The sequence below is a fragment of the Ixodes scapularis genome, unplaced genomic scaffold (assembly GCF_016920785.2).
Source record: "Ixodes scapularis isolate PalLabHiFi unplaced genomic scaffold, ASM1692078v2 PGA_scaffold11__112_contigs__length_91849675, whole genome shotgun sequence".
Taxonomy (NCBI): domain Eukaryota; kingdom Metazoa; phylum Arthropoda; class Arachnida; order Ixodida; family Ixodidae; genus Ixodes; species Ixodes scapularis.
Genome location: NW_024609837.1, coordinates 32882484 through 32896217, shown reverse-complemented (window position 1 = coordinate 32896217; position 13734 = coordinate 32882484). Strand labels below are relative to the sequence as shown.

At 46.5% G+C, this 13734-nt stretch overlaps 1 protein-coding gene across 1 annotated transcript; it reads right to left on the bottom strand.

The window, feature by feature from the left end:
* Window positions 1–1496: 1496 nt before the first annotated feature.
* Window positions 1497–8688, bottom strand: LOC8026863 (estradiol 17-beta-dehydrogenase 8-like). Its single transcript, XM_002406378.5, has 3 exons — window positions 8508–8688; window positions 3947–4140; window positions 1497–1895 (listed from the first exon to the last, which is right to left on the bottom strand). Exons 1-3 carry the CDS (start codon window positions 8686–8688, stop codon window positions 1497–1499), a joined length of 774 nt encoding a protein of 257 aa, XP_002406422.5.
* Window positions 8689–13734: the final 5046 nt, after the last annotated feature.

Here is a 13734-nt window from a genome sequence, read left to right as displayed (position 1 = left end):
GTCTAAAAAGGCTTAGCGAGGAGTAGGGGACGCTTTTTAGGGCCTCCGTCGTAGCTAGCCGATCTCAGCGTTTGCGAAAAGTTAATCTTCTATCAGCATAAAATTTGAGTGGGAGATATATGATGACACGAGAAAGACATCATAGTAACTTTTGTGCAGTAGTGAGGTCGAATTTATTGCGTTTCCTTAAAAGTTCATGCGTAAACGCTGGCCTCAACTTTGATACCCTGTGAGGATGCGGCTTACTTTTCGCCCAATGAAGTAACAAGAAGCGGACGTTTGGCAAACAAAATGCGTGTAAGGCTCCAGACGAACAAATTTTAGTTGTAGTTCACTGGTACTAGACGGGATTACTGACATTGAGCTCAAAGATACACTTGTGGGGTGAGGTGACTAAGCCACGACTTACTACGTTCGCATACGCACGCACAATATCCGGTGTTTCGGGAACCAAGGGAAGTGCCCCGGTCTTCGTTTTGCATCGCTCGAGAATGAGTGTAGTGTACATTCGTCAAAAGTCAGATAATCGAAAACGCAAGCAGCCCGTTCGGTCGCGGCGTGATAGCATGAGATGAAGCTGCTCAGTCGAAACCGAAACTGAGTGGCCAACTAGTTCCCAGAGTGCACTGCGTGATATTTCGCCGCGGTGGGGCGCGTCGGTTTTGGAAGAAGTCCGTTCCTTGTCTGCTAAATACGCCGGCTCTCGGCGTCGTCTGCTCGTTCGTTGGCGGCAGTTGGCGTCGTGACCGCTTGCGCCATCTCTTGTCTTCCGTGCGAAACGGCGCCGTGTTGTTTGAAGACCGGTGGCGTCGCTGCGTTTCCATAGGAGCTAAGCCTTTTTCTTTCTTTGCTTTTTTTCAGGTAAATCCGCTCTTTGCAATTTTTACAAAAAAAAAAAAAAAAAATGCACCATCTGTGGGCAACGCTGCACAAAGTCGTAGCGCGATAGGTTAAGAAACCGAATTTTCCGGTCGATTTAAAGAGCCTGGCGTCTCATTGCTTCACCCTGTACATCAAGCAGTTACGTAGGGGGCCGTCGCAAAAGACAATTAAAAATGCCTGACGAAGCGTCGACCCCTCCCCTCCCAGCTGAACGCCAACTGGAGCATAATGTTTACTTAGCTCAGATGACAGAAAATGGCTTTATTATGAAGTAGACTTTATTTTCCAATCGAAATAAACAATCCAACGCTACAATAGTGAAGCCAATACCACATAGAAGACAAAACGACCGCACGACGTCCTTATTAGTGGATCGCCCATGCGCTCTAAGCGGCCAACCCGCTGAGGTTCGACGAAGGAAGCTGCCTGGCGGAAGACGCTTCCGTCTTGGCGTCGACGCATGCTGGCGTCTCAATAGCGTTGAGACGCCACAAGACACGCTGGCGGCGATGATGACTCAAGCTAGGCGACGTTGCGTGGATTCGCAAGTGCTGACGTTTGGTGATTAAAGGTTCACGAATTGTCATCTAAGGGGCATTGGCGAAGCCCGTCTGCTACAGCCCGCCCGCGACGTCCACAGCAGCGCCCGTCATGAAAGAGCTCCCGGGGCCACAGAGGAACACGATGACGTCAGCCACCTCTTCTGGGCGGCTGGCTCTCTTTAGAGGAATGTCCTCCACCGCCTTCTTTCTTTCGTCTGGCTTTCTATTCGCTCCGGCCATAGGCGTGGTCGTGAGTACCGGAAGGACGCTGTTGACACGGATTCCCTGCGAGGCCAGCTCCTTGGCCGCCACTTTGGTGAGTGCCACCACCCCCGCTTTAGATGCGGCGTATTCGCCGCGGCAGGGAAGGCACAGCTTTGACACGAAGCTTGAAACGTTCACGATGGCTCCGTCAGGAACGTTTCCTGCAGTCATAGCCCGCGCCGCTGCTTGAGTTATCAGGAACGTGCCCTGCGAGCATGAAGACATAGCACGTAAACTGTTGTTTAGTCGTGTCTTTTTTTTAGTAGGCAAACTTGTCTGGTGTATTAAGATTGCCGTCAGAATAAAGGGCTATTAAAATTTAAACCGAAGTGTACTTCTAACGTTTAGACGTTATTTAAACATGAACAACAGTATCGGCTAACGACAATCACACATTTGTATTTTTAACGAAGGGCTATATTTAAAGCTAAGGTACATATTTACATTTAGGAGGATTAAAAAAATATTAATCCTTTTTCGGACATTTTACCAAACACAATGTTTGTCAAGCATGCAGTATGGACGCGTCCTGGTTAGTCATAATCGGTCATGGAGCTTGGGGTTGTTTTGAATGCGTTGCACATAGAACACAGTCATGCGCTGACCGGATTTATCGGAATGATCGAGACAAGTTTAGATATATTTAGGAGTGAAGTGTAAGATGAGTATCTTTTACTAAGGAGTTTCCACGGATTCTGAATATATTTTACTAAAAAGTATAGTTTACACCACGACAGATTTTACCTAGTAGGAACGGCTAGACGCTCACTGCCTCGGGGTTTTCGAATTTAAATTTGGAGGGGTAGCGGCCGCCATCTATCTCCGCGTAAACCCGTCGAGACATCGGAAACAGCCGTGTCTGCTGCCTTGGCGAATTCGGTATCCCGGTGCCTCGGCGGCAGCCCTCTCCATCGGCTCAACGGGAAACCTCGACAACGTCGATATCGGAATGCCCATGCGTTTTCTCCTACGGTGCGTTTCCAAACAGCCCTGGAAAAATGCGGCGCTGAAGGCCACCTCTCTAATGCACATGACCGAACTAGAATGTATTCTCCTAGTAAAGTATTACGGTTCTGCGTTTACCGAGGATGTATGTAGCACACTGAGTACTTCGGGCCTTTGGATATTGGGAATACCCTTGTGGTAACTGCTGTAATCGCTAGTTGAGGAAGCGTATCACACCCGCTAATCTGTCTATTGGCTGCTATGTTGTGACGTCATATGCACGCTGGTTTGTCCCTCGGTGCGTTGTGATCTGTCCCCTAACTTTATAGAATCACGTGAGAAGGTTCGCTTCTCTTCGCCGACGGTCGCGTGTTCGCGTAAGCTCCTATGAATCACATATGTCCTGCTCTTTGCTCTCTGTTACCTTTCCTCGCGGCGCGCAATAAAAACATAAAAACATCTTCCCGAGGGGAACCATGGGGTGATGCGGAGCATCTATCGGAAGAACGGAGTGAAGTGGAGTCAACAGCGGAGAACTGAACGCGCGCAGTGCGCTACCGCTGCTTTATTCACACTTGAAGGAGAGGAGACTAGAGGAGGAGAGTTGCGCATGCGCGCGCGGTGTGAGTAGAAGCGAGTGCACGCGAAGTGCACGCAGCTGCTAGAGAGAGAGAGCGGAGAGAGTAACGCGCAGGCTGTTGGAGAGAGGGAAGGAGGAGAGTTGCGCATGCGTAGTGTGAGTGCGGACTACGACGCCGCGGGACATAGACCCGAGCAAGAGATGCTCCGCATCTAAAAATAAAGAAAGCAAGAAAGTCGGGTTGGGGATCTCGCGGTCCGGAGTTCGATTCCCACTGAGCCGGTTAATAATCTCGCGTGTGACCGTGCATTACCTTTAATTATGAGTACGTAACATTAACTAAGATACTGCCCTTTCGGGACGCTTATGCATTGCCTACTATGGGATATGTATGTGTTATGTCTTGGCTTGTGTGCAACATTTTTGCCTCACACCCGAGCGTCACACTTCTCGCATAAAATCCAGCCCACAAACAAATTCTGTGTTTAGAAAAGTACGCGAGACGATATACTTAATACAAGCCTTATGTTGCCGATGATTTGTTTGTTCTGGCGGCGCGTAAAAAAGATCATGGTGTTCCTATTTTAGAAATGAACTGAAACAAAAGGAATTATCGTTGTACTTAATGGGCCGACTTTTTTTTTTACATATTATGAGAATGAAACTAAAAAGGCCCAATATCGCAACGTCATGACCAGCTTACTTTCATTTTTCTCGAAGTTAGCGAAATTACCTTCAGATTTACTCGGATGATATTATCAAACATCTCTTCGGACAAGTCAACAAAAGAGGTCTTAGGGTTTGCAATGCCGACGCAGTTGACCACGATGCTTGCAGGCCTAGAACACAGCCTGGAGACGTCCTCGAAGAGCAAAGCCACTGACCTCGACTGACCCACATCTACCTGAAGTGCTTCGTGTCCTGTACCTGCGCATTTGAAACGACCAATTGAGACGACACATAGGCACACACACGGTTGCATTCTTTACGAACGTCATGCTACTTCTAAGAGAGCATAAGAAGGACAAGAGATGAACCTTCTTTCCTCAGGCGTAATACAAACGGAAGATCCTTAATCTGTTTTAGACCCTTTTGCTGAACTAGGATGAGTGAGAAGTGTGAAAGGGCTGCCACGAGCTTTCACTCTTGCTGGGTTGTGTTTGAAACCGAAGAAAGAGCTGAACGGCGGCCATGAAATTGTTTTTCATCGGACAGCGTTGCTTTCGCACGTCAATGACAGATGAAAAAGTTCAGCTTCCGCCACAACCCAGCCCCGCCGCAGAATCTGACGCACTTCGGGATGCGTTGTGGTATTCAAAGGTGCGCTTTCCACGCAGAAAAGGTCCATAGTCACTACAAAGGTGATAATGGCAAGGAGGAGCTTCAGTTGTCTAGCCTAAAGTCCGTAGATAAGAGCTTCCTACATGTAGCGACATTCTTTGAAGCGCCGACTGCGTGACGGTGAGGTCTTAGGAAGTGAATGGCAGTGCACAGCAGAGGTTTGAACTGAGTGCCGCCATTTTGTTTTAGTGAATTGTGCCTTGTCATTTGTTTTGGTTTCGTTACTTGTAAAAGAGGTATCAACGGACTTTAGTCTAGCACCCAGCGCAAGCTTCCTTCCTCCGACAACGCTTGGGCGTCCTGTGCAGCTCGAGGGCGCGCATGCACAGCAAAAGCACGGCGGAAGGCACGGAGGGCGTTCTGAAGGCCGGCAGTTTGGAATACACGCCCTGCCATTTTCACGCTTTGAGTTACTATGGGCCTATAGCTCTCGAGTTTGGCCAGTGCCTATGGCGAGCCAAACTGAATATTTCTCGCCGCGGCTCGATTTCGCGTCGCTGGGCTTTTTCAGGTTGCTCGCGGAAGCTAAGTTGGCACAATTTTATTCGTGGATAAAATTTGAGGAAAAAAGATAACAAGAACAACACACACACAAAAAAAAAAATATATATATATTCTGTTAGAAAATCACTTTTCTCGTTTTGAATGGACAACGTGAGCTTCATTTTTTGTTTGTTTATTTAAGTTTTCCTTGTTCTTTTAGACGCACTGTTAACGCGACTTACCAGAAGCTTATTCACGCTTGTAACGACCGTGGATCATGCATGCTCGAACGCTACAGTGGCGCTTTATGTTCGATGCAAGCATTGCGTAGACCCGTTTTACGGGCCCGCTCGCGTCTCCTTGCCCAAGAGAAAGAGCCCTATAGAAAACTAGGATAGAACTGTACTCTATGTTAAAAACGCGACTACCTGGAGTTTTATTTTACCTTTCATGCATCTGTTTAAGCATTCTAGTTAAGGCTCGGGTTTGGTCTAGAATGTCCTCGACATCATGACTAGGGTACCGTATTTTCGCTAAAAACCGGTAAACTCCGGAAATGAACCCCCGGGAGAATTTTATTGACATCGGAAAAAAAAAACACAAAAAAAAACATTCAACTTTTGCGAAATGAAAACCTTTTTTCCCGGTTTTATTTTGTTTTGATTGTAGAATCAAACGACCGTCCGCGAGGCTGAGTCTTCCTTCGAAACCACACCCGTTGGGGACTTCTAGCAGACCGCACTACCGAAGCATCTGAAGCATGCTTTAAGCGCCCGGCCCGCGGTCACGGTACCAGCGGGGCGATCATTTACGAGCATGCTTCACAGGCTCCGGTAGTGCAGTTCGCGGAACGCGTTAACGGTTTGCTAAAAGTCCCTATTAGGGACTTTCAGCACGGTAACGGTTCGCTAAAAGTCCCCATTACGGACTTTTATTGAGCCGTTACCGAGTTCCTCTTACCGTACTTCCGGAGCTTCTGAAGCAAGCTTTTAAACGCGCGCCCTTCGGTCACGGTATCACCTGGTACGCGGAACACGATAACGGTTTGCTAAAAGTCCCTATTAGGGACTTTCAGCACGGTAACGGTTCGCTAAAAGTCCCCATTACGGACTTTTATTGAGCCGTTACCGAGTTCCTCTTACCGTACTTCCGGAGCTTCTGAAGCAAGCTTTTAAACGCGCGCCCTTCGGTCACGGTATCACCTGGTACGCGGAACACGATAACGGTTTGCTAAAAGTCCCTATTAGGGACTTTTAGCACGGTAACGGTTCGCTAAAAGTCCCCATTACGGACTTTTAGCGAGCCGTTACAGAGTTCCTCTTACCGTACTTCCGGAGCTTCTGAAGCAAGCTTTTAAACGCGCGCCCTTCGGTCACGGTATCACCTGATACGCGGAACACGGTATCGGTTCGCTAAAAGTCCCTATTACCTGGTTTTGTTTCTTTTAATCGTACCGGGAAATTTTCCGAAGCCGCGGACAGGCAGACTTATACATCTTACAAAATACACGGTGCTCGTTGCAGGAATGATGACAGAAGCTCCGAAAATATCTGTAGACATGTTTCGTACCCTCAACGTGACACGTCCGTCATCCAAGGAAGAAAAGCTCCCCAGACGCTGTCTACAGGCTGCCTTTTGTATAATGTATTGGGCACGTGACTTCGGGTTAATGCGATTTGTACAAGAAAAGGCGGTGGCTGGCAGCGTGAGACCGGTCTTGTTTCAGTCGCCGTCATAAAGTGCATGCTGTCTTTTTTTGTTTTAGTGTTTTTTTGTTGCTTTTGATTAAATCCGCTTTTTTTCAGTTATGCCCTTGTTTTACATGTTGCGACATTGTTGTGTTTTATTCTAGAACTGTCAAAGCATAGAAACCAATACCTTTTTTTGTTATTTCCGACGCCCCAGCACCCTAACAATAACGGTAGAGAACTGGAAATAGCGTTATAGACGGGAAAGCGGTGAGAACTCACGTAGTGTAACTTGTTGCTGCTTTTTCTCTTTTTGTGACTTTTGCTTCGATTTGCTCCCTCGGGTTTACACAATGGCGGATCTACCTCGTTCAACCTCCCCGCTTTATGGCGAATAAAGTCACTAAATCCTGGGAAGGTACCGCCATTGTCTTCCCTACCTGCTAGCCGGACACAAACGGATACTCGCATACAGACGACCAAAACCTCGCAAGGCGATTGGCTAATCTGTCTACGCTGCCATGAAAATCGCCATCTCGGTTTATTCAAATCTTCGACGATCTAGAGGGTCGTTTTGAACTATTCGCGCTAAGATCAACATAGAGCATCGTCGTATTGGAAGCGTTCCTCGCCAATATAAGCGTCTTTGGCACTGATATTCCACCGCACAGTACCGCGTCGCCAAACCTACAATACAAATATATGTTATAGGTTGGAGGCAGGCGGAAAACAATTGCTTTCTCACTGAATAAATGGTACCTCTTTTGTTAATAAATATTCCTTACGGACCTTGCTACAGTGTTATTGAGAACCACGTCTGCGTCCGGCATGCAAAGAAAACAAAATTCCCGACAATCAAAGGCTCACTCGTGAGCAAGACAATCGCAGCTTGAAGTAGCGGTCAGAGACCATGACCGCGAAAAGAAGTCGTGCACTTTTAACTCCCCCAGCGCGGTCAAAGCCTAAAGCCGGGATCACCCTGTTTATAACTGACTCAAACGACAGTCTGCATACGAATTCAAACACAAATCACCGCGAGATTCGTGCTTAGAATGCCGCATGGCAAGGGGGAAACTTCGCGCGATGCATTCGAACCACGGATATCGCGGTGACTGATGTCTGGAAGACTGTCTTTTGTATGGCAGTCTTCCAGATATCAGTCTGGAAGACTGCCATACAAAAGTATGGCAGTCTTCCAGACTGATGTCTCACCAAAGCGTTTCTCACCAAAGTGTTTGTCGATTCGGTGAGACTCGAAGCGACAAACAGAAACAGCTTACAGCGACAAGCCTCAACACAAATTCTTTCGGGATTTGGCAGGTTTTGTGGAATAAAGGAGGCTACGCTCGAACACGAGCATCATGCACGCGAGGGTATCTTTGGCAGTCTTGCAATCCCTCGTGCTTACTTTACGAGCACCGAACGGCTAAGCGCCTTCCAAAGATGCCATCGCCAGCATGCTTCATGTGTTTGAGGCTTGTGCCTGTCGATTGTCTGTGTTTATCGCTCCAGTGGGACACGGGCATATGCAGTGTGACTTCAGCTAAGAAACAAACAAGCACATGCAAAGATCAGAACCGTAAATTAAGGGCGCACTCTCTGCGCTCGATTGATGGAACCGGCGGATGGGCACGCATCGAAAGACGGGGGACGCCATGACGTTGCGCTTACGGCGTTGCCCGAGTGACTCCTCGGCTACTACCACCGGCTAGCGGGGTACAGGCCAGATCTGAAAATAAATTTAAAAAAAAGACGTTCATATGTGACCGTCATCATACTTACCCGTTAGAGACTTGGCAACAGCCGTTGCTCCTTCCAAGTTCATATCAGCCACAATGACTCGGCAGCCTTCCTTGGCGAAAGCGAGACAAACACATCTACCGATTCCCCCGCCACCTCCGACTACGAGAGCGAGCCGTCCCTCGAAGAAGGTCGAAGCGGCGTACATGGCTGGCAGGAACATTTTAGAGACCGAGGCTGCAGCAAAGTTGTAACTTCGGGAGAATGTCGCAAGTTTGCGAATCGTCCCCCTCATAAACTAGGACGTGGGTTTTTCCGCGAGCGTTCCAGTCGCAGGTGCGATCTAAGCCGTACGTGTACAACGGTAAAAGAAAGAAAAAAAAGTCGACAATTTTTGTTTTGTCTTTTACTTCATGAAAAACGGTTTATAGGGCTTGATTTGATCTTATGAGCGGTACGTGAAGAACGGGTAAACTTTTATGGATGGCGGGCAAGTTTTCAGGCCTATTTTGGTTATGCCTTGATCAATTCCACTTTTTATGGCTCTAAATTGGCGCAGAAAAGACATATTTTCACCCGAAGAACCGTGCTACCTGAGTTTTTATGTTTATTGTGATTATTAAATTATCTATAAATATAATAAAGTGTTCATAAAATGCTAATATTAAGCACTCTCTAAAGTAATCCCTTGGTACGAGTAGTGGAAAGAGATGCAGTAACGGACAGTTGAATGATTTTAACTCGCGCCACCTGGGCCCTGTCTCAAGCTTGGGTTGGGGGATCCTCATGAGGTTCGGTACCAATAAAATTTCCTTCGTTACAGTATGAAGAATGATTTGACGTTTTAATTTTCCAGTAATGGCCCATTTAAAGACAAAAGAAATGATCACCACGTTTTTTTTTCTATTCAGTTTGTAATGAAGCGATAATGCTTCTATATTCGCAACAGCCAATGGTGTCACTGAAGTCAGTTTCTATTCTGTTTGTAAAGTAAAGAATATAATCAACGGTATTCTAATTTAGAAACGCACGTGGCCCAAATTATGTTCGTGGTAAAACGCGTTTATGTGACTTGCTACCAAACCTTAATATTTGATAGGGTTTAGGATCATGACGCCTTAGGTTATAATTCCTTACACATGACTTTGGGTCAAATTAACATGAGCGATATGCCGCAGCTTGAACTAATATCTAGAAGCACCACGCAAAATATCTACAAACAAATAAAAGTCTTATCGAAAAAAAAAATGTATACATTACAGAAACCCGTGTGCTTCCTGTCGCTGAGGTTAAAGCTCGCATAAACTTCGTCTACACCGTATCCACCTTACGATGGAACGCAGCGGATGCTAGCAGTCATACCTACCAATACAACGCTCTCAAATGATCACGTGACTACGCGCTTCGTAGTAGCGGCGAGCGTCCCGTCCGTCGCGGAGAACGCTTAGGATTAGCTTCGATGGCTTTGTGGCGTGCTCCGCGGCCCATGGTTAACCAGAGTGTAGCGCTTTGTCAGTTCTAGGATCCGGTGAAAAATTGCTGCGCCTGAAACCGTTGTTTCCTTGATTGTTCTTCGGTTTGCTATGAACAGGAAACAAGTTTTACGAGTTATTTTTTTTTTTATCGCTTTTTAATGACTCTAGCGGGGACGGCGAAGAGCCCGCATTCAGCATGCGCTAGTGGCGTACCGCCTGGCTTTCACGCACGTGCGGTTCATCTTCTCGGTACGTGCAACCAACTATATTCCGGACACCCCCCACCAAAGAAAAAAAAAAATAGAAAAAACATAAGCTGCGTGGTTGCGGTATTTCGCTGCTGACTGCGTTGAAATGCAACAGCGTTAACTTTTTTTTGTTTTGTTTGTAAAATGTTAATTTCCCGGGAATACTGTAGCGGATCCCCCCGTTTCAAATGTCCACATCTTTGTTTATTTTGATTCAGTAGCAGAAAGAGCTTGCCTTGCTCTTTTATCTCTAGTCCAACATGGCTCTTTCACCTCTGCCATCTCTTTGGCACGGCGAGCCCGGCCTGCAAGGTCGAGCACGTCTTTCTTCCGAAGGCCTTGTAGGTCGCACTCACGCGGATCACACATTAAACGAAAGATACGGAGTTTCTCTGCAGGCACTCTGACAGACTTCTCTGCCGACATCTCTGCAGGGATGTGTTTCAAACAATGTATTAGCGGCGTGACCGGGCTTAAGAGGTTGTTTGCGGCATAGGCCACAAGTGCACGTTTGGCGATTCGATAAACTTTTAAGTTACATTATTACGTTTCGATTTCTGTTGGGAGCGGAGAAGCTTAACTGAGCGCGTTTTTTTGCTCTTGAATTCCTTTCTACCTCTAGGACGAAGGTCCTCCTCCTGCCATCGCGCTAGCCGCGTGTCCAGGTGGTGTTAATGTAGTATCGGGCGGCCCGCATCTCGCGATTTAATGGCCTAAACCAATTAAATAACCTTTGCTTAACTTATTGACACTCCATTCCCGGATTGGCTTGTAAGCATCGATATGTTTGTGTTTAGTACAGAGTGGCCGCTGTAGACCCGTCTCAGAAATGCGCGCTATTCGCCCTTTACGGGGTTATCCGGTAAAGTGTTCAATCAGAGAAGAACTAAATTATATTGACAGTTCTTTTATGAATATCAGCCGCACGATATCTTATTGTTTAATCCTACGCCGCACAAGTAATCCAAGTTTAAAAAACCTGGGCCCATTTGCTAGGAGCTGGTTAACTTTAACCAAGGTAGAAGGTTAACGGCATTTCCCTGCAGGAAAAATTTTAGTTCACGTGACCGGCAAAGCAAGGACGGCGGGGAAACATGGCGGTGCCTCTGCGAGAGAGCGTCGCTCGCTTTGGAACTAGTAATAGGGAATTGTAGTAGACCGTTTTTCTCCTCCGCTACGGTATCCCCGAAGAAAACGACGCAGCTGCGCAAGCGCGCCGCCAGCCTTATCTGCATAGTTCAAGGTCTTGTGGCAGATTACAGAGCGCTATCCGGGTGCTTAGCGGGCTGCGGAAACGGTCTACTACAATTTCCCAGTATGTCGTAGTTGCTGCAATACCGGGCGCGCTAATCGGCATTGAATGGTGCAGGAGGCTTTCACTTTACCTTACATCGCTTAAATCTCAAAGCATAAGCCATGACTTCGCCGCATGTTTCAGAGTTTTTCGATCCTGGCCATTCATAAGCCTAAATCAACATGTTAACTGTCGACATGGCCACGTCTTTGGAATAATATAGTGGATTGCCTTGACTCCATCCTAGTGAAAAGGTCATTTATATAAGAAATATCTGGTGTCCAATAAACACATATGAATCATACAAGATATTTAAAAACATGAGAACCATATAAGAACTATATAAGATATATAAGGACATGTGAGAACCGTATAGAATACTTATAACAAACTTCTCACAAGTTTCTTATATGGTTCCTATATGTTATTAGTTATTCTGTATGATTTATATGCGTTTATTAGACACTAACATTTCTCATACAAAGGAAATTTTTAATAGGTAATCGGCCGGGTATTGATAGCACGCAGAAGTAGACCCCGCGTCCCAATATAACTTCTGCTAAATTACTCATGCACCAAGGTGCATGTCACGCATGTCACACGTGCTGCATGTGTTGGCGTCTGCTGTAGCAACTGTTCTAAAGCAAAAGCCTAAAACAAATTTCGCGTTCGTCAAAGCCTTATTACGAATATTTAATTATAATCTTTTATACGGCGAAGGCGAGCGCGCGCGGAGTGTAGAACTACATTTTCAGCAGTCTCCTCGATGTCTGGATAATTTAGTGATACGTCTATATTCACTAGGGCTGAATTACACGGTTTTCAATTTATGATGGCTTTATATGCAAGTCTTACATGCTGGCCAACCATATGCTGCCGGCGTACCGCCCGCATTTCACTGATCAGCTCTTCCTCATCGTTTCTAGGACTGAACTTCGTCGTTCTCTTTTGAGCTCGGAAGGAAATTTCAACGAGGCTTGTCTTCACTTTCGACAGCGAAACATTATGAAAATTTCCAAACAAGAGTTAATATGGTTTTTCCTATACACAAAATTTATACCACGAGCAACAGCAATTTTTTTCTTAAGCTGAAATGTATGCCGCGTTACGTCCCGTGCAGTGCTAAAGCCCTTCGATGTGTCAATGCTTGTCTTTCAAGTAGCGTCAAATGCGCCAGTGCACAATTCCCGTGTCTCGAGCGGCCTAGAGCCACTAAATGAGCTGCGCTTAGAGTATCGGCACTCCGTTCCCCGGCATTGTTGTGGGCGCCGCCATTTTGGCTCGTATGCAGAGCAGACGCAACTGCCGATCGTCATGATTCAAAAGTGCGACTTTTTCAGCATTAGATTCGGTTGTGGAAAGGTCACGCAATATTGCTTTGCTCTGTCACGAACTATTTAAACATTTGTGGAGGGCGGAAAGGCGTTTCCTGTGATTTCAGATAAAGCTTCAGATAACTGGCAACCATGATTTTACGACACAATATGGCCAAGTGTCGTTACTCTGAAGCGTAGCTTATTTAGTGGCACTAGAGCGGCCCTTGGAAGCAAATGGCGGCAAAGCACCCGCACGTGGCACGTGTCTTCCGCTTTTCCAGAACAATGGTGGCAATACTTGAAAAAAACGCCTTTATCAAGGGGTTTATGCAGCGCGCCTTCTTGGTTCCCCCTTTTCCAGAACTTTCCACTAAAGCCGCTTATATTTGCTACAACCAGTAGGTGAAACAAGCTACCACCCTAGCATAAAACACAAAGCGGTCGCTCATCCAGCCCTCGTCAAACTTGGCCAAGTACTAGAGGCACCTATACTTTCTTTGACCTTATGATGTACCGCAGGAAACGCTACAAGCGCGAGCTCCTTGCTCTGGTTAACATCTAGGCGGCACAAACTCTCGTGACTTAAGTGCGGCTGCCAACGCTATGAGCTTGCGCTTCTAGCCTTCGCTGCGGTACAACATAAGGTGAAACGAAGTATAGTGGGGAAGGGCGGTAAATTGTTTACCGCGGTTAAAGTTGGCCGGCTTCGAGCAAACGGGCCCTACTCAGACGGCACTCACAAAACACACAGAGTTTTCGTTCAAAACGGTGAATTGGATTAGGTTCGATTTTTGTGGCGCAAAAGCATCTGAATCTTTAATGCGCCATGTACATAAATTATTGCTGAAAAGGGTTAGGGAGAAAAAAGAGCTCCTGTAGCAGATGATATGATAAACTATGAACATGAGGTGTGTATAAATGTAAAAGGTATGAACA

Coding starts and splice junctions, on each gene's coding strand:
- LOC8026863 (XM_002406378.5), bottom strand. CDS start 8,688: ATGTTCCTGCCAGCCATGTACGCCGCTTCGACCTTCTTCGAGGGACGG. Junction 4,141..8,507: donor TGTTGCCAAGTCTCTAACGG/GTAAGTATGATG, acceptor TCAAATGCGCAG/GTACAGGACACGAAGCACTT. Junction 1,896..3,946: donor TCATCCGAGTAAATCTGAAG/GTAATTTCGCTA, acceptor TCATGCTCGCAG/GGCACGTTCCTGATAACTCA.